The sequence below is a fragment of the Lepidochelys olivacea genome (assembly GCF_965140295.1).
Source record: "Lepidochelys olivacea isolate rLepOli2 genome assembly, chromosome: 3".
Classification (NCBI taxonomy): domain Eukaryota; kingdom Metazoa; phylum Chordata; order Testudines; family Cheloniidae; genus Lepidochelys; species Lepidochelys olivacea.
Window position 1 is genome coordinate 155524204 of NC_140413.1, and position 20851 is coordinate 155545054.

General features: G+C 44.5%; 1 protein-coding gene across 1 annotated transcript in view; it reads left to right on the top strand.

The window, feature by feature from the left end:
* The window catches only part of PLB1 (phospholipase B1), a 117849-nt gene extending 99427 nt beyond the window's left edge, over nucleotides 1-18422 (top strand). The window contains exons 51-58 of the mRNA XM_084623038.1: nucleotides 1549-1629; nucleotides 3690-3755; nucleotides 6035-6129; nucleotides 7685-7766; nucleotides 9179-9283; nucleotides 10543-10638; nucleotides 15912-15986; nucleotides 16504-18422. Of these exons, the coding sequence (XP_084479164.1) occupies nucleotides 1549-1629; nucleotides 3690-3755; nucleotides 6035-6129; nucleotides 7685-7766; nucleotides 9179-9283; nucleotides 10543-10638; nucleotides 15912-15986; nucleotides 16504-16725 (822 nt within the window). The 3' untranslated portion in view covers nucleotides 16726-18422. The remainder of the gene's footprint in view (nucleotides 1-1548; nucleotides 1630-3689; nucleotides 3756-6034; nucleotides 6130-7684; nucleotides 7767-9178; nucleotides 9284-10542; nucleotides 10639-15911; nucleotides 15987-16503) is intronic.
* Nucleotides 18423-20851: the final 2429 nt, after the last annotated feature.

Below are 20851 nucleotides of genomic sequence, written 5' to 3' on the forward strand. Positions count from 1 at the left end.
TCACCCCTGGAGTCCCTGCCCCGAGGAGCTTGGCGATGCTGGTATGCTGTGCTGGTGAGGGGATGGCTGTAGCCTAGCCAGTAGGTCAGGCCACCTGAAGCTATGGTCCTGGCCAGCTGAGTGACACAATACTGTGCAATGTGTTGGGGGAGGGGGAATCCTGAGGATGTCACAGGTTTTCTGGAGGCATGAGGTGGCCAGCTGCTCGTTCCAGAGTGGCTACTGTTCCTGGTCCAATGGGAGCTGGGAAGGGGATTGAAGGGCTCCCTGGCTTTTATTAAAGTCATAAGTGCTGCTCTTTCTGGGGTGTGTGAAAGACAGGAGACACCTGTTGGTGGGGCCTACGTGGGATGCTGGGTGCTGGGAAGAGACTTGTTGGTCCAGGAAGATCACCATGAGAGAATGGGAGTGCCCAGTGCTCCCTGGCTCCTGCTGGATGGTGGGTCAGAGTATTGAAAAGGCAGGGCTCTCCAAAGCATGTGTCCCTGTGTAGCCGCACAGATGCCTTGGGCCAACGTTACTGTCTGTTATTCTGCATTATTAATTTTTCATCAGGGTGTCTTCCTCTCTGAGAAGAGCTGAGTGGAAAAACTGGCATTTGAGCAAAAGACTAAATTGTTCTCAGATTTAGCAGGGTGTGTTTCCAATCATTCACCCCTTTAAAAACAGGGGGCAGGACTTTGTCCTGCCTGGCACCCCACTGGAGGGCAAAGGGGCGGGAATGAGATGAGAATTTAGCCCTTCGGTGATTCCCAGGCCCTTCCTCTATTTGTGGGATAGATTCACAGCCGTTAGTTATGTAAACTCTCTGCTCTAAAAATAGATGCCTTCCATTCCTTTCTTTGTACTACATGTTACAGAACGTTTTCCACTGAGTTCCAGCTCTCAGCAGCCCCTATTGTTGGCTGGTGGTGACGTGGATTTAGCAGCTGCCCTTATGAGCCCAGTAAAGTCACCAGCCTCCTGGACTCTTCTGTTTTAATCCAAATGTCTATCCCCACAGAGCTTGCCTCTCTCCTTTTCGGCATTCCTGGTAGTACTCACTCAGCTGGCAGGGATTTCCAGTGACTCATGTTCCACTGAAGCAGCTTTAGTGCATCATCGTCTAATCCTTTTTCCCTCCCCTGCTTACTGCTACACTGCACCCAGCATTTGGCACTAACTGGTAGATCTCCCCATCCCGACCCCTGCTGCCAAAATCCATTTAGAACTGTGGTCTCTGACTCCCAGTAAACAGAACTTTGTACAGCAGCTACCCTGACAACCTACCAGGCAGCTGCTAATTCCCCTTTCTGTTGGGAATTTCATAACAAAAGCCAAGATGTATTGCACCCACCACATTTTCCCTCGGAGACACACACACACACACACACACACAGTTTCCTGACTTCACTTTTCCCATTGTTAATTCCGAGTGGCTCATTTTCATTGTTTTGACACTCTTGATATATACCCCATTTAACTGTATTTGTAAATGTTGCCTCCGCGTCCCTAAGCAATTTCGAGCTGTTAGAACATTGCACTCTATTCTTTTTTATGTGTCACTAGAAAATTAACTTCAAGGAGGACTGGAAACTGATCACTCTCTTCATTGGAGCCAATGACCTGTGTCAATACTGCTTGGACAGGGTATGTGTTTAGAAACTGGGCACATAGTTCTGGGTGCTTGGCGGATGAACAAGGTGAGCAGTCCGTTCATTTCCCCTTTGTCAGACAGTCAATGCCCTTGTACCTCTAAAAAGCAGTAGGAACTTGTGTTCATTTAATATCTCCCTTATCTGAAATGAGTGTGCTGTTTTTACAGTGGGAGATTGGCGCTCCAGACCAGGGCTTCATTGGTAGTAGTCATTATTTAAGAGCTAAAGATCTATCCAGCACCGTACAGTGCAGGAGAAGAAGAGACAGTCCCTGCCTTGAGGAGATTGCAATCTAAATAGAAGAAACAATCCGAATGTGAAAGGCCACATGTGTATTCTTACTGGGACATTGAAATGCCATTGTGTTCCGGAAAGCGACGCCATAAAAATGCCATAGGGGGATTCCATGTTTCTGGTCTGTCTTAGTTATACTTGCCAACCCTCCAGGATTGTCTTGGAGTCTCCAGGAATTAAAGATTAATCTTAAATTAAAGATTATGCCATGTGATGAAACCTCCAGGAATACATCCAACCAAAATTGGCAACCCTACAATGGCACCAGAGCAGGGGTGGACAAACTTTTGGCCCAAGGGCCACATTGGGAAATAGAAATTGTATGGCAGGCCATGGATGCTCACAAAATTGGGGTTGCGGGTGTGGGCTCTGGGGTGGGGCTGGGGATGAGGCGTTTGGGGTGTAAGAGGGTGCTCTGGGCTGGGACCGAGGGGTTCAGAGGGTGGGAGGGGGATCAGGGCTGGGGCAGGGGTGCAGGAAAGGGTGCAGGTTCCAGCTGGGGGTGTGGGCTCTGGGGTGGGGCTGGGGATGAGAGGTTTGGGGTATGGGGTACAGGAGGGTGCTCTAGGCTGGGATCGAGGGGTTTGGAGAGCAGAAGGGGGATCAGGGCTGGGGCAGGGGGTTGGGGCATGGGGAGAGGCTCAGGGGGTGCATGCTCCGAGCAGCGCTTACCTCAAGCAGCTCCCGAAAGCAGGGGCATGTCCCTTCTCCAGCTGCTACATGGAGGCGCGGCCAGGCAGCTCTGCAGGCTGCCCCATCCGCGGGAACCCCTCTGCAGCTCCCACTGGAGTGCGTAGGAGCCGGAGCAGGGCCATGACACAGCTTCTAGGAGCTGTGTGGTGCGGCCCCCGATCCAGCACCCCGGCCGGAATGCCAGAGCGGGTCCTAGCCGTGTGGGCCGGCTTAAAATGGTTTGTGAGCCGTAGTTTGCCCACCCCTGCTCCAGAGCAAATATGATCATGTTACAAGTAGAAATGTCTTTTCCTAACTACCAGCCATACAAGCTTACCATGCTGATCTGAGAGTCAGCCTGGGTTCTTTCCTTCTCACATATCATCCCCAGTAGTAAAGGTTCTGTAGGACAAACTATCGGCCTGAACCAACACTCACTGATATAAATTGAAGTCTTTCCATTGACTTTCAGTGAGGCCTCAATCTAGCACCATGTGTCCAATAACACCCTTACAACTCCACGTGCAAAGTGGGGTTGCATAGGTATCACTCAGTACCTAATTTGGCTTGCAGAAACATTTATTACTGGAGATTATGTACTGGAGGAAAGAACCCAGCTTGATTCTGAGATCCCAGTTTTAATTTCCAGGGCGGGCAGTTAGGAAAACAAATCCTTTTGTAAATGGAGCAAACTTGATCTGCAGTCAGTGAAACACATTAAACATGATTTATTCATTCATTCTTCAGAGTAAAAATGCACCTTAAAAGAACGCTGACAAGAATAGTTATAAAACAAGATTGAATTTGGATTAAGGGGTCAATCTTGTCACATGGAAATGCCACAATTACTAGACAAGCTGCACATGTGTCACAATAGGAACAGAACTCAGTAGCTATCTGCTCAAAAAATACAGGCCTCTGCTATTGGAGATAAAAAGGAGCATTTGGTCAATAGTATAGAATCTAACCTCTTGCAGTCTTTGCTAGGGACTAGAGGTCATAGAATGGACCCATTGGTTTTTTTTTTTCCAGCTATAGTTTCTTGCACACTGGAAAAATGACTGATCTAATTTTCCTTTTATACAGGAGACCTATTCAGTAGAAAATTACGTAAAACACCTTCAGGACGCTCTTGATATTCTACACCGGGAGGTAAGGTTTTAAGATACTCTAGCAGGCTGAATTCTTGGCAATCACACTCAGATATTTCTCACCTCTGACAGAGTATCTCTGATTATGTTTCATTCAAGGCCTTTCTCCAGATAGCTAGAGTAGCAAGGTGAACACTGACTAATAGTCCAATGACCTTGCTAGCTAATGGGCAGTAAAGTGGTGGGCTGCTGCTTTGGGGAAAACTACAGCATAGGGCTCCTTTTGGTACCAGGAGTAATTCCCACATGTGACTGGCATGAGCTGGGGAAAGAAAATAAAAAAAGAGAATGAGCAAAAATGTCATCAGATCGTGGACTACCTAGCTCAGTTGAATTTAGGAGATGTTTCCTGAGGAATCAGACTTCCCTGTATATGTCAGATAGTGCCTCCCTCACCTCTCCAGAGAGAAAGCACAGGAGCAGAGGAAGAACTGGCTGTTCTTGATTTTCACATTTCAGTGAGGGGAGGGAGGGAAAAGGCTACACTAACACTGCAGAAGCTGAACAGTAAAATTATGGGCCCTATACATGATGCAATCATGCAACCACAGGACTTCTACAGAATCCTTCTCTTGCCTACTCTTCGCCTTGGCATTTTGCTCCAGAATCTAAACCATTCTTTTAGGGTTTGGGTTTTTTTTAAATTGCATTTCTAGCCCTTGTGATTGTGAAAATAACCATGAGAGGACAGAAGAAGAGGTCAGTGGTTAGGGCACTAGCCTAGGACTTGGGAGAGATGTGTTCAATTTCTTACTCCATCCCAGACTTCCTGTGTGAACTCGGGCAAGTCACCTAGTCTCATGCCTCAGTTTCCCATCTGTAAAAAGGGGATAATAGCACGGCCCTGCCTCATAGTGGAGGGGGGAGTAGTGAGGATACTTTAAAGACTGTGAAGTGCTCAGCTACTATGGTCATGGGACCATCCAAGAACTGAAGAAAGATACATAATTGTTTGTTTGTGAGTATATACGTTCCCTGAAGAATATTTTGACTTAAAGGCAAGGCACTCATACACAAGCATATAATACATTCACAGACCTCTGCACACTGATCCCTACACACTCCACTACATATGAACCTATAACCCCATATTCTCACACACGTACCCACACATAATATTGCAGTGTCTAATAGATAGCATCGGAACCGACTGTAACACAATGGCACCTGATCTCTGCTACAAAGAGCAAGAGGTGACCATATGGCCCATCTGTACCATTCCTGGGTTTTTTTAGTCCAAGAAAACACACTAAATTAGCTACTTAATATTTTGGCTAAGCCATGAGGGTGGAGTCAAGTTGCTGCAGCTAATCATGGGACACTATCCATATTCTCCATCATCAACATGAGGAAGAAACTTTCCCTTCTGACTCTGCCCTGGGCTTAATGCTTCAGAGTCAGAGGGTCTGGACTGGAATGCCTATTGCTAGTAATGATGCAGAATGCTGCGTGGGCAAGTCACACAGACAAATTCTGAATACCACAGTCAAAGGGTTAACAACATCAATGAACCATATATAGGGCCAGATTGTGATCCTTTTACATGGGTGTAATTTCTTGGACTTCAGCAGAGTGACTCCTAATTTACAATGATGTAACAGAGAGCAGGATCTGGTTTGTTGCTTTGTCCCTCAACACCAGCACTGGCCAGGCAGGTGAAGAGAGATGGTTTTAATCCTACTATGCCTAGGGCACAGAGGTGTGTGGGACCTTGGTTGAAATGCAGGTCAGTGCACCAAGCATTTCTTCTCTGGGCTGACTCCAACTTAACTTACAAATTATGTTTAAATGGTTTTCTCCATCAAGCCCCCAAGAGAGATTTATTCACATCAAAAATCTGGCACAGCTGGTGGTATCCACTCAATGATAGTTCAGGATTAGCACAGGAGGTGGTGTTGCTGGTCAGGTTGGAGATCCCTGGCAAAACCATGTCGTGGCACAGGGCAGGAGTGCTGCAAGTCAAGACTGAGCCTTACATAGATTCAGCACATACAGCACAGCCCTACGTACCATTCTGACTGCTAAACAAAGTGGGCAAGCCTCTATTTACTGTAGAGCAACAGAAATGCTCCAGTGAGTTAGGCTGCAGTGGCAGCCAGTGAATTTGTTGATTCATATCCACTGTACATCTTCCTCACTCCTCTACACTGCCCTTGTATGTTACTAATCTCTCTCAGTGCAGCCTGTACTCACTCTTTCCTACAAGTAGCCTCCCTGCCTTATTATGTAACTGTATTGTGCTTTGTGCATTAACACGCCTGATTTTTTTGAACTCTGCAGCTCCCTCGAGCCTTTGTCAACCTGGTGGAGATAATGGAGATCGCTGGACTGCGTCAGATAGAAAAGGAAACTTCGAGGTGTGTCGTTCCAGGGACGTAAGTGCGCAAATCAAATATCTATTTCTACTGGATGCTATTTTTAGGCATAATCAATATCACTGGTATTAGTAAGGCAACCATACAGGGCTTAAAAGCCTCTACCTTGTTGGATTTTATTGAACCTGGGAATGATAATACTACAGATACTATACATCATAATGATGATATTGAGTCCAATTCTTCCCTCTCCCATTGACTTCAACAAAAGTAGCACGCACTTAAATGAGGGCAGCATCGCAGTTACCGGATTCCTGTTTATTCAACTATAAAGTTAGCTTTGGGCTGAAGCCAGAGAAGATGAAACTGGATCTGAACATCATCAACATCCAGGAACATTTGGAACTGGAGTTCTGGCTCTGATCCATCTCTATATAACATTTTATTTTGGCAGAAACTAGATCCTCAATCCAGCAAAGCACAAACACTTTATCTTGTTGACTCAAGATCACTGAACTAGTCAGCATGGGAACACTAAAGGCTAAAGTAAGTCTAGGCTTACAGAAACCTACCTCACTGTTAAAAAGCTTCTGCACTCTAGTGAACATCAGCCAAACATCACCACCTCTCTCCCCGGTACTCAATGAAGCTGGGCAACATGCCACAAACACAGTATAATTTTCATATTGCTAAACTTCAAAGCCCTTTTGCACCTGCCCCAATTCCAGATCAGGGTCCTACAACAGTCAGTGGAATCCCCAATGCCTGAATCCACACTCAGCTTCATTCCTTACCCTGCTGGTAGGACCAGCAATTGTAGTGCAAAACCCTGCACTCAGTTCTTTGCAGGCAAGTAAATAAGGAACTGGCTTTCAAATCAAAAAGAGTTTATCAAAAAAGATTGAGAGGTGACTTGATATATGTGTATCAAATATAGAAGTATAAGTAACTTCACGGGGAGAAAATACCTGGGACTGAGATGCTCTTTAATCATATGGAGAAAGGCATAACAAGGACCAATGGCTGGAAGCTGAAGCCAGACAGATTCAGATTAGGAATTCGGCACAAATTAACAGTGAGGGTGATTGACTTCAGGGGAAAAAACCCCAAGGTAAGTGGTATATTCTTCATTACTTGACGTCATCAAATCAAGACTGGGTGCTTTTCTGGAAGGTGTGTTTTAGTCAAACACAAGTTACTGGGTTCAATACAGGGATAACTTGGTGAAATTTACTGGCCTGTGATATACAGGAGGTCAGATTAGATGATCTAATGGTCCCTTCTCACCTTAAACTCTATGAATCTATGAAATGCTGCTTTAACACGTATTTGTAGATTTTTAAAGTCTAACACATGTTGTCTGCTACTGCTATGTCATGTTAAACAGTTTGGATCTGATTTTCAAAAGAGTTGAGCACCTGCAACTCCTGTTGACTGCAAGTGGAAGTTGTGGGTGTCCAAAGCTCTTCTATCTACCTTGAAACTAGTCTAGTGATTTAATTTCTGCATTTAATAATTTAAGCCATCTTGAGCTTCTTGGAACTACACCATGTTATTAATGAATACACAGGCTGTCTAGGGTTGGTGTTGATTTTGTTTTTTTTTTTCTTTCAAGGACTGTTTGCCCATGTTTCTTAACCCCCCAGGAAAGCTCTCCTGAACTACAAGAAATGAAAATAATTAACAGAGATTTTCAGGTATCACCTGGATTCTATTTCCTTAATTGTTCATCTCTGCCCTGCCCCGCCACATCTCCCCTTTTTGTCATGTGTCTCATCTTCCACATAGAACTGTAGCATATTTTCAGATGTGGTTGGTGATGGCGAAAGACCCCATTTTGATGTATGTGTAGACTGAAGACCCAGCTACTGTCTGGGCAGTGGTGATGCAAGTCTCCTCATGCTTCCCTACCATTGTATTTCAATGGGGGAAAGAACTGGCCTATTTAGACTTTGGCTCTTTTGTTTGGACTGCCAAACAAGGGCTAATTATTGCCAATGTAGTGGTGTTTATTTTGGGTTATGTTCATTTGTCCAGTATTAACTTAACTAAGATCTAGTCAGATTTCACACAGGCCACCCAATAGCTATTAGATGAGAAGAATTGTCAGTCATTATTATGAAAATAGGAATTACCATATCAGATCAGACCCAGGCTCCAACTAGTTCAGTATCATGTCTCCAAGAGTGAACAGTATCAGATGCTTCTGAGGAAGATGAATGAATCCCTGTACCGGACGATTATTAAATAATCCACCCATAAGGGAAAATTCTCCCTAACCTCAGGAGAGGGGGAAGATACAGTTGATCTGTGACTGGAAGCATCAGGATTTATAACCATAAACTACTGTCCTATCTAACATAATAATGGATATTCTCACTTTCCATATAAGCATCTATGGCCAAAATTTTCATAAGTGACTACTAATTTTGGGTGCCCCAATTTTTGGGTGCCAAAATTGACACCGTTATGGGACCTGATTTAAAAAAAAATAACAACTGAGCATCGACCCTTTGAGAACCAGGTCTCTTTAGATGTGTCAGTTGTGTGAGTTGAGGCACTCAGACTTACTAGTCACTTTTGAAAATGTTGGCCCTAACCCTTTTTTAGAATCCTAGAATATCAGGGTTGGAAGGGACCTCAGGAGGTCACCTAGTCCAACCCCCTACTCCAAGCAGGACCAATCCCCAACTTTTGCAGGCCGACCCCCCGGCCCCAGCCCTTTCCGTCCTCCCCTCGCAGAGCGTGGGGTGGGAGTCCGGGTGGAGGGGGCAGAGGCAAGACGGGCCCCGGCCTTTCAGCCCCAACGCAGATGACTGATGTCATTTAACGCTAAGTTGCACAAGTTAATTTATGCATTGTGTTTATTAATAGACATAAAATTTCTTTTTATCCACTTCAGAATCATTTATCTTTGCACATTTAATCTATTCACATTCTCCTTCTATGAAAGTCTCTCCACATGTTCAATAGTTTTCTTTGCTATCTAGGCTGGATTTATACTAATGATCTAGAGAGGTGAAAGGCTCATATTTTATAACCCTTGTTTGATGGGGGAGATAAATCTTGTAAATGACCTTTTTGTTTTGCATCTTGCAAACCCACATAGATCAAAAGCATGCTGACGGCTAACAGCGGTCGCTATGCACAGCGTGAGGATTTTACTGTTGTGGTGCAGCCTTTTTTCCGAAATACCATCATCCCCCTAGACAGCGTGAGTCCTGTTTCATTACCTACCTTTTTTGAGGCCAACGTGAAGATTTATTTTGGACTGTAATATCTGTGGGGCAGGGACCATGTCTTCTTTTATGTTTGCACAGACTCTAGCATATTATGGGCACTGCAGAAATATAATAATGAAAAGATGAAAGTAGGAAAGAGTGTATTGCTTGTGAATCTGCTGGAGACATCAAGTGACTTCAGGAAATATGTGAGCTGGGAATGCACTGATTGACGCCTCTCTAAAAAGCCATCGACCAGCTCTCTTTCCATTCTTTAACCTTGTATCTTGCATGCAGTGGTAGTTAGGAATGCAAAAACTCAGCGTGAAACTCGGCACAAACCAACCAGTTTTGCATAATATCTACCCTTTTGCCTTATCCCCAAAGAACTCCAGCACATTTTAAGAAGTGATCTTAGGTTCTACTGAAAGGTGCAATATTGACATCTGGAGACCAAAGAATAGCTACCATGTTGGCAGTAGTAGGGCAAGCTTGCCCCATAAAACCTTTGTGCTTCCACTGTATCGATCCACAGTCTTGGGTGTTCACTTGAAAAGCAGCCCAAATTTGCCTGAAAGGTTTAAGAAACTGAAGCCGAGCTTCAAGAATTCAACAAACAATAATAAATAGTTGCAATCTTTCGAACTTGAATGAGATTCAGCATTTGGGTCGATACTGCAGTGATTGGTGCCCCTATGATCTCCTCGATAGTTAGATAGTTAGTTCAACCACAAGTTCTTGGGTTTTATGCAGAAATTACTGGATGAAAGTCCATGGACTGTGTTATGCAGGAGATCAAACTAGATCTTTGGTTCCTGAGATGCAATCCATGAGCTGCGATGAGATGCTACTTAGGTTGGTTTACAGCATCAGAATAAGAATGCATTATCTCCACACTGATTAGAATGACTAAATTGGTTTGCCAAGTATTTCTGGCTTTTAAGTGTGATATGCTGGGTCTCAAAGTCTGAGGAACCGCTCGGGTCAGTTATCATGATGAGCCCTTCTGGCTTTAAATATCTATGGATGTTACGCAAACAAGCACTGCCTTTTGATTGGTTGAAATTGTAGGTTCTGCTTTATATGGACTAATCATGTGGACTGTGGCCCCCTGGAGGTGGAATCAAGATGTGTGTTTGCCCCCAACTGCAGGAAGAAAGGAGCCCAATGAGGCTGAAATAACAGTCTCATTTACCAGGTGGAAAGGATCCTTTGGCGCTGGGGTGAATTATTACATTTTTTTGAATTGCAGAATGAGAAGCCAGACCTGAGTTTCTTTTCCATGGATTGCTTTCATTTAACTGAGAGAGGCCATGCTGAGATGGCCATAGCGCTCTGGAATAATATGGTAAGAGGTCGTAGAACAGATCCATATATATATATTTTACAGAGAAGCCCAGAAGGTGCATGTGAGAAAATGCTCAGATACAACGAGGATAAATGAGGTATAATTGGATAGATCAATAAGTGTTTAACTTCGTTAATGACCAGGACTCTTTTCTGCCTTTCTTGGCCTGCAATCCTTGGCAATTGCCTGAGATAACGCAACCTCATCCTAGCAGATGATCCTTCTTCTTTCTTCCAGAGGAAAATGAGAAATCCTTATAGTCCTGTTAATATGCCCCGCAGGAAAACGTCTTCCCAATTGGGCAACCAAGGTTCATTAAAGCAACATTGGTAAACATTTGGTTCTGTATATCTGCTAAGATTCTGTTTCTCTTTAATGGGTATTCCCTTCTTTCAGAGAATGGGATTTCCTAATGAATCTGTACAAAACCTCTTTAGCTCCCCAGCAGCCGGAGTCCTGCTTTCTGTAATAATAAGAACGTGTTCCACCTCACATTGCAGAGCTTATGCCCCAGCATCCTAGATACTGCTGCTATCCTGCTAGTCATGACAGCTACTACTTTGGAAGTTCGGATTTTACTTCCCTGCACTGCAGGGGCATTCACCCCTAGGGGACGCGCAGGAGATATTTATTCTTCTACCCTCCATCAGCCTAGTTTTGCTGGGGGAATGGCAGGTTTAGAATTCTGCGGGAGTCCCATCAGCAGACACTGCAGAAGGAATGTGCTGAACGAGCCAGCGCATTCCCCGTTGCCCAGAAGGTTTGGGGCAGGGCTGTTCCCCAGGGGCCCTGGGCTGTGAAGAAAGCTGCGGACACTTTGTTCCACCCCCACATACCCCCGAGAAGACTTTATGCCTGCAGGGGTCCTGCACCCTTGTTTATGCCTGCAGAAGCTGGGATAAATCAGGGATGAATCTAGGCCATTCTAAAATGAAGTTAGACTTGGGTTACATAATAAGTAACTGTGCAGGATCCTCTAGCATTGAAAGTAATAAATTGATTCTGGATGTTTGCTGCAATGTGGAAAACCCCTCTTTAGGGGCATTCGTAAGTTCCCACTGCCCCTTATTCATTACCCAGACATGATTGCCCTTTACTCCACACTACCAGGGTTTCTCATTCTGTTAAGGCTGCTACTCATCTCCTACACAAATTAGAACAAACCCTTCCACGGGGGACAATGAGCTCTTACTCTTTTTTAAAAAAACTGATCTGGGGGCTAGATCCTCAGCTACTGTGAATCAGTTCCCCTGATATCAACAGAGCTTTGTTGATTTATGCCAGCTGAGGATCTAGCCCTTTGTTGTTTAATATTAGTGGTGTTCTTGTAACCCCTTGTCCCTGCACTCCAGTGCGTGTCTGTGTACGGAGTGGCTGTGTGTGATTCTTGTAAGAGAGTATTGTTTTTCTGTTCTGCTTTGCTCAGCAGCCCTGTCTTGTTCCCTGAAAGAGCTCAGCACGCTGCTGGCCAAATGAGAGTTCTCCTCAATACACATAAATGGCCAGATTGTCTCTAGCCCCATGTGTGAGTATGCAGGGATGGGGCAGGCACAAGAAGCCCTCCGCATCCCTTGTGTTCTGTCTCTCCTGCTCTGTGCAAGGGCTAAACTCGGTCCCAGTCCCTGTGGTTGCAGGGGAAATGTACAGGGGACTGCTCCTCCTTCACAGGGAGATGTAGGAGCCATAGTCCTAGGACTATTTCCCAGTGCCCATCCCCAGACTATAAGACTTTATACAGCTTTGGGATTTGTGAAAGTAGAATGAATTATATTGAAATTATAATTCATTAAAGAAATGCTACTTGAAGGGTTTGTTGAAATATAGTTGTCAGGAAGAGAAACATTAAGGCGCGTGAGACAATGGGTCCTCAAACTAATTAACTTAGGTTTCAGAGTAACAGCCGTGTTAGTCTGTATTTGCAAAAAGAAAAGGAGTACTTGTGGCACCTTAGAGACTAACGAATTTATTTGAGCATGAGCTTTCGTGAGCTACAGCTCACTTCATTGGATGCATACCGTGGAATACATACATACATACGGTATGCATCCGATGAAGTGAGCTGTAGCTCACGAAAGCTCATGCTCAAATAAATTGGTTAGTCTCTAAGGTGCCACAAGTACTCCTTTTCTTTTTTTAATTAACTTAAAGCTCCTTCTGAGCTAGGAGATTGGTGAACATTAGTATGCAAATAAGATATGTATGTATATTTGTCAGTTTTTGCTTCCTTTTGTCTCTTATGTTAAATTGGCTTTGGCTTAGCTGTATAAATAAGTTATCTTTAGCCTCAGAGAGGGGCTCACATCTGGGTGCATTGGCAAAGCGCTTTGCTAATAAACAGAGTGGTCTGACAAATTATGTGAGTCCTGAATCTGACTTTGACAGATATTTGTAACCATTTTGGAGGGGGTTGTATATTTTTCTTTTTATTCTCTCTCCTGATTAAATAAAGTACCTCAATTCTGTTATGGAGAGGTCAGTCCTAGAGCTGACAGGTTAGTTCAATTCAACCTTGGCTTGTACACTGCCAACGAAAGGAAACTAGTTAGTAGAAATAGCTTTGGTGATGCTGGTAGTCTTCAATGGATACACAGATACTTTGGGTGTGTCAGTGAAGGCAGAATGTATCCTTTCATTTGGAACTTTGTTTTACAAATCTGTGGCTAAAGCCACTTTTGAACCGTATGTACTGTCCATATGTACTTATATGGCCTCCAGTGAACTCAATGAGCTATACTTGTTTACATCAGCTGGGGAGCTGGTACTGTTAATCATATGGACAGGACAAATCCTGTGTGAATAGTAGGTGGCTGCATTTTGGTTTATAAATCAGGCTCTTAGTTACTGTGAACATGTTCGTTATATAATTGGCCTGCGTAAATAAAACTCAACCCCTATAGTCTCCAGCCCCAGAGGATTATGGGATAATGAAAAACTAAACTAAACCGATCAACTGAAGACATGGGGGAGGGAGAAAATGTAGGTCTGGGTTGGGTTTAAAAATAGTTGAGTACTAGTTTATGAGAACACAAACAGACTATGCTCTCTTCAGTGTTTCCATCAGGAAAATGAACTTTGGAACTACTTTAGAAATGGAAAACATGGTATTGACGTTGAAACAACAATAAGCAGCTGTTGCCTCTCTCCTGCACCTGCCTGTTACTCATATAGAGTAACATCTTAGAAGGGCCGGCTGACAGCTGATAGAAGGTCATGAAGGAAGGGGGACAAGGGTAACCCTTATGGAAAAGTCCGATGGGGATGAGGGCTATATAAGAAGCAGACAGATCTCATCATAATCTATTACACCTTACACATTAACTCCTTTTCTTAAATTGCATGCCAGCTGTGCTTTAATCTACATCACTCAATAACTTAATAGTACACAGAGCTGGAAAGAGTAAAACTTTGATGGTTATAGTTTACTAGATAATATTGCGCCATAGCTAGTGTGTTCTAATTGATTTTATCACCATGTGACAAATCGTGCACAAACAGGTTCAGGCAGTACATAATAAAGCAAGCAAATGGTCCCAAATGTAGCTGCCATCCCACAGTGTACAAGAAGACTGGCCTTATCCTCAAATATTAGGATGCCCTTGGAACGGTTTTTGGAAGACACAACATAGTTTTTTCTCCAAGTGGCTGAAGTTGCTGGCTGTGGCAGTGCACTAGATCAAGTCCCACAGGGAAATCATTCTGCTTCCTGACATTGGTGTCTTTCTCCAGCTAAAGAAGGGCCAAAACAAGTGGGAAAATGTCAGGAGCATTCAATCTACCGCTTTATTATCTGTCCTTTTTTTCTATTTGCAAAATATAGCAAAGTTAATATACTATATGTAAGGGGTGAGACAATAACTAACTTTTCACTGCTAATGGTACTGATTTGACTGTGTCTCACTAATGTAGAAGTTACCATGCCATTGCCAATCATTGATCTATCAGGTCTACAACCTCGCTCACCTCACCTCCACAAGCACACTGAGATGGCCAGTGGCATGGCAGAGAGCAGGCTGCTATCCAGAGGGTTTGTTCAGCATGTGCACTCTCTCTGCATGCTGAGGAACTCAATGGGAATTGTGCCTCTCCCACCCAGAGCACACCTGTAACATAGGCTGGGCCTTGGGGGTGCTATCAGGCCCCAGGTTAGCAGGCTGGAGCTCCAATTTCACACTGAGTGACAAATGTGATATGGATCTGCTTGCTGAAAATCTCCACACGTGATCAGCCCTTGTTCTTGACTCCATGCCAGATTCTTTCCCACCCTGGCACAGGAAGTACCAGGTGTACAGATAGCCAGGGGACCGCAGACAGAACACCCACCATGTAGGTTACAGGGAACTCCCCTCGGGATGCTTGCTGCCCTCCCCCAAGGCACAGAAAAAATAACCTATGCTCCAAAGCATGCACCAGTAGGCAAGCCAGAGGGTTTAGACTCCTGTGTGATGCTGGCCTTTACCAGGCAGCAGAATTCCATGATAGTCAGCAAATCTTTGAATTCATTGGTTCGCTTCACATCATCTCTGCGGGGTTTTTGTCCATGTAGCTTTCTCCTCTGCTGTTGTCATCAACACATAAGGCACTATCTCCTGCACCTCACATGTTCCTTGGCTCACCTCTCTCATCTTGCCTTCAGTTTCTACTTTTACTTTTTCACAATACCATAGAGCCAGGAAGCACTCCCAGTATTAACATATCTGAATCTTATTACTGGAGTCCCTTTCCCTGTCTCCTCTCTGGGGCTATAATGATGTTATGTCTCTCTAGCATGCAATTGGCACTTTCTTCCCTCCCGCCTCTCTCATCACTTGAGGTCAATAGATGCAATACTAGGTGGTTTAAGGGAGTGGCACATTCACCCTGCGCTGGTTTTTATTCTCTCCAGAAACTGCTGCAAGAGAAAGTTCTGCCTCTCTTTATGGACCAAAGCCTGCAGTCATTACGTAAACAAAATTCCCAGTGAATTCCTTCTCTGAGTAAGGGCTGCAGAGATTGATCTATTCTATACCACTACTATCCCCTTGGTATCTGAGCACCTTCCAGTAGTGCATTGAATAAGGTAACTAACATCTGCCACAGATAGGACAGTAGTTAATTCTTTTGGTCCCGGACTTGAAAAATGGCAGAAAAATTGTCCTGTGACCCATCATATTCTAGAACCCCTTGAGGGTGCAAAGGAGTGTGTGATTTGATAGAACAGTATAACCCACCAAAATCAGGAGAGTTTTGGAGGAAAACATCACTTTTAGGTTTGCTATCCCTCTTCTCTCCCTCAGCTGGAGCCAGTTGGTCAAAAGCAGAGCTACAATAACTTCTCCCATGACAGATTCAAACTCAAGTGTCCAACCTCAGTAAGTAAACACCACACTATAGCCTCACCCATGTGGCCCTTTTGTTTTCCCTTTCCTTCTTGCCAGCAATATAATTCAAGCATATTAAAGATTGCATTTTGCGGGGGGAGGGGTTTAAATAAGCACAAAAACATCTCTGGTTTTCTGACAAAAACAGGTTTTCAGGAAGGTCTGCTCATTGGGATTTAGTGAAAAACTGCATCATTGCCCCAGTGAGAACCTCTCATTTCAACCAGTTTTATTTTTTTGCATTTGGTTATCTACAATAAATGGGTTCAGAAGCAATGCCAAAGCTGCAGTGATCTGAAATGTATAAAAAGGAACACTTGGGGGCGGGGGGAATATAAATCTGTTCAGGGAGGGGAGCTTTCACAACAGACAGAATGTAGAAATGGTCAATTTTTATTGCTAAAGAAATAAGGACTGTCCCGTCTCAATAGGGGATGGGTGACATATAGACTGAATGCTGCTCAGAAGTGTTTTGTGGCCAGTAAAATCCTCTCTCCTTCCTTTGTAGGAGAATCCATTTCTTTTCACATCCAGAAACAGTGGATTGCAAAATACAGCTCCAGTACTGGGAGCAGGTGACCCATCGGTACCTTACTGGGCTGTGATTTTGGCAGCAGTAGGTGGAGTTCTGGTGGGTTCTGTACTCATTGGGGTTTTGATGTCAAGAAGACTCAAGAAACACCAGCCTGGGAGAAAGAAAGCAACAGAAGTGAATTTAACAGCTCTGTAAACCAGATGTATATAGAGAACTTACATCTTCCTCCACTGGGACTGAGGTGATGGGGAGAACAGGAGGAAGAGCAGCTTTTGAGATCTAACTTTTTTTTTTAAGCTAATCAAACTTGCCAATTTAAAAATGGAGGTACAGGTATTGGCCAATGATTCTCTACCCAGTCACCATGATGACAGAGGACAGTACAAGGTTTGCTTTACCTGGCAGTGTCTGCTGCACATTGGCCATGTCTAGGAAGGAAACAAACATTTCTTAATGCATGAAGTCTTCCTCCTTCGAGATGCACTAATTCTCTGTATGACTGAAATTGCTTGGGATGCCAGTTCCCTGCATGGAGTGAGAAAACTATTCATGTATGCTTTAGCCTTATGAAGTTCATGCTCCCCACCTGTTTTGTGAGGGACACTGGGTTGAATATAATGGTTGGGCATCATTGTTAGGGACTGTTAACCATTCCCCCCAGTAGGGTAATACATTCAAAAAGAAAGGCAGCAACATCTTTCGTTGGAGTCAAGTGAGACCCCTGTGTTAATACAATAAGACTCGGTGTTAAGAAAAAGGAAGCTTTATTCAATCATTTTAACCTGGCTAAAGGTCCAAATAGAACTGACTAAGCCTTTCTCAAAGGACCTGTTTCAACATGCGCAAACCCCAACCCGGAATCTTTGCAGTCTGTTCTTTATTGAAGTTGTCCAGAGATTCAGATCAGGAACATGGAGGAGATCTTCGGTGGACATTACAAAGATCACCTGTTTCACTGTCTTGTACTTTTCTAACATAAGGGAGATGACTGAGACAGACTGTCTGGGACCTTGTTTTCTGACATCCCTGTAATTTCCTGTTATCCGTTTTAATTAAGAAATTCTAATTTTATGGAAGCCAAAGAGCACTTTAATTTGCTGTGTTTTTGCAAGGGATGTATTGTTCCCATGCTAGGAATCATGAATACTGGGGGTGAAGTGTAACTGGAATGGTTCCCAGTGCAAAAGGTGTGCAGCTTTGGACACTCAGTCTGTTCATCATTCACCCAAAAGATACTTTTCCAGACACACACAGATGCCCTGATTTTCCCATCTCATCCCTGTGTGATCTTTGCAGGGATGGAGATAGGACATGAAACACACTGGGATAATCAGGTTTGCAGAATCACAGCTCCACTAACGCCTTCTTTTAGTCTGCTCTCAAAGCTCCTTATTGTGAATAAGATTTGTGTGTTTGTGAGTCTCCTTGCTAGGAATTTCATCTTCTTTGACAACCGTTTATGCAGCTTCGCAGCAGGAAGCATCAATGCATTTGAGATATAGACTAGAAGTAGTTGTGCCTCACTTGCACGAAACACAGAAACATTGTAAGTGATCAACCAGTGCTATGCAACATCACCCCTACCCTCTTGCTTGGTCACCAGTAGTCTGTCGAGTCCATTATCAGGGCTAGATCAGGGAACAAAATGGGGCCCTTAGTTTCTCTTTGGTGGAAATACTTCTTGCAGATTTCCCGTGTGGACTGAAGTAAACGAAGAGCTCTACTGACAGTTAAAAAACCCCAACGCTCATACAGTTTGCAGCTGTTTCGTGTGCAAAACTGTTTCGTTGCAAATATGAATGCAGAACATTCTCTCTGTCCTTGTTAAGCGGAGGTAACAGTCAGCTGCAATGAATGACAAATTGTTCATGTTTGGCTCTTAGTCTGACTGCACTTAGGGCAGGGGTGGGCAAACTTTTTGGCCCAAGGGCCACATTGGGGAATAGAAATTGTGTGGTGGGTCATGAATGCTCACAAAATTGGGGTTGGGGTGCGGGAGGGAGTGAGGGCTCTGTTTGGGGTGCAGGCTCTGGGGTGGGGCTGGAGATGAGGAGTTTGGGGTGTAGGGGGGTGCTCTGGGCTGGGACCAAGGGGATCAGGGCTGGGGCAGGGAGTTGGAGAGAGGCTCAGGGGTGCAGGAATCGAGCGGTGCTTACCTCAAGTGGCTCCCGGAAGCAATGGCATGTCCCCTCTCCAGCTCCTACATGGAGGCGCGGCCAAGTGGCTCTGCACGCCTCCCCGTCTGCAGGCACCATCCCTGCAGCTCTCACTGGAGCACTGGAGGAGGCCATTGGAGCATGTAGGAGCCAGAGCAGGGCCATGCCGCGGCTTCCAGGAACTGTGTGGTGCAGCCCTGACCCTGCACCCCTACTGGAGCACCAGAGCGGGGCCGAGCCGCATGGTGTGGCCCCCAACCCAGCATCCTTGCTGGAGTGGGGCCAAACCGCGTGGTCTGGCCCCTGACCCAGCGCTCTGGCCGGAGCGCTGGAGCAGGGCCAAGCCGGCCCGAGCACCGGAGAGGGGCTGAGCTGCATGGTATGGCTCCCGACCTTGTTCCCCAGTGAGAGCTCATGGGCTGGCTTAAAACACTGGCCTGCGGGCCGTAGTTTACCCTCAGTGACTTAGGGTATAATCTCTGCTTGTGACATTTCTCCATTTACCACATCTCCTTCATTTTTCCTTTAATAATGGTCCATGTGTTTAGATTACCCTTTAGCATTTTACCTCATTGGATCAGCTAAGTAGACAGACTGGCCTAGTGAAGCAAAGTAGGATGAGAGACTTTGGACGGACGTCTGAGTTTCTAAACGGACCCACCAGAAATTAATGAAATTTTAGTTAATTCTGACCCATCAAGCCACTGAAATGTATTTCCTCATTTACAGTGCATTTTGAATTGTAATCTTATGAAGGACAAATTTTACAGATTCATTCCCTTTGGAGGGCCCTTAACATCCCGGTGCTGACTGCTTGTGCGTAGTAAAGATCCCAGGACGCTTTTTCGGGGCATGAACTTTGCTGTCTACATCAAATTCCAGTGTGGGTAATTATTATTTTCTGCTAATTTAAATTGTCTGTGCAGTTCAATTGGATATAGTATTTGTCATTTCCTGTCCTGAACTTTTGTGTAGGGTTGTTGAGTGCTGTTGACTTCTAGGATGCTGGCTAGCCTTGAGGAGTAGTCCCATCTCCAAAATGGAGATAATACTATTTATAAAGAAAAGTTGTGAGGCCTAATTAATATTTATAACATAGCTATGGGTAGTCAATGGCAGAGGTGGGAATGGAACTTAGGGATTCTAGACTCTGAGGTCTGTCTGTTCTGCTATAATAGCCGACATTTTGCTATATATGATCAGATGGTTCAGTGGAGTAACATTAGGGATAAATTTGGCCCAGAGTCCAAAGCAGGTGCTCATTTAAGTTGGGCAAAACACAAAAGGAAGGGAGAAGATTTAAAATAGCTGAATTTATAAGGGCACCGGGGATTGGTAGTGGATGTGGCCCTCTCACTTGCAGATCACTGGATCCGTGTAGATAGTGACTAAAAGTTACCACCTTCTAATGGCTGATAAATGGCCTACGTGAAATGTATAAAGGGTTGTGAGAAGCACATTGTTGTAGACTGGGAAATCTGAGAGGGTTTTGTGCAACTTTTGGGGAAAAGTTTGGCCAGAGGCCTGTGGTGAAACAAGACTCCTTTGGAGATAGGGAGCTTGGGAATCACATCATTCAGACATGGATGATATGTAGATTTTCACAGCTGTGTAATCAGGATTTAAAAGCCTTTGTAGGATAGCACATTTTCAGCAGTTGCTCGTTTTCAGCCTTTCCTACATTGAGTCTGTTCCTGCCTACGCTCATTGAAGCCAAAGCGAGTTTTGGGTTTTAGCAGCAGCCGAGCCTGGATGAAACCCTTTCCAGAGGGTGATTCGTAGGTTACCTAAGGGAAATAGTGAGTTCTTGGGACAAGGTGATAAAAGTACAAGCACCATCCCACATTAAAACCACTCCTGTCACAAGTATGAATTGTGATGATCCAAAGAACTGAGAGGAGCTTCAAAGGGCTGCAAAAGATGAGGCTGTGTCAGCCCTGCACGTGAAAGGAAGGTGCACAGCAATGTCAGCAACTAAGCCTTCATCACCGCTTAATTTTCATGGGTACCAGATGTCATGCCATCTTTTCTCTGTGTAATGCATATCTTGATTCACTAGGCATCTGACACACTTTTTCCTCTAGTGCTTTTTATTTGAGGATCTCACAGCACTTTATAAATGTTAACAATACACTGATGCACAAACTATATATAGGGACTGCTGA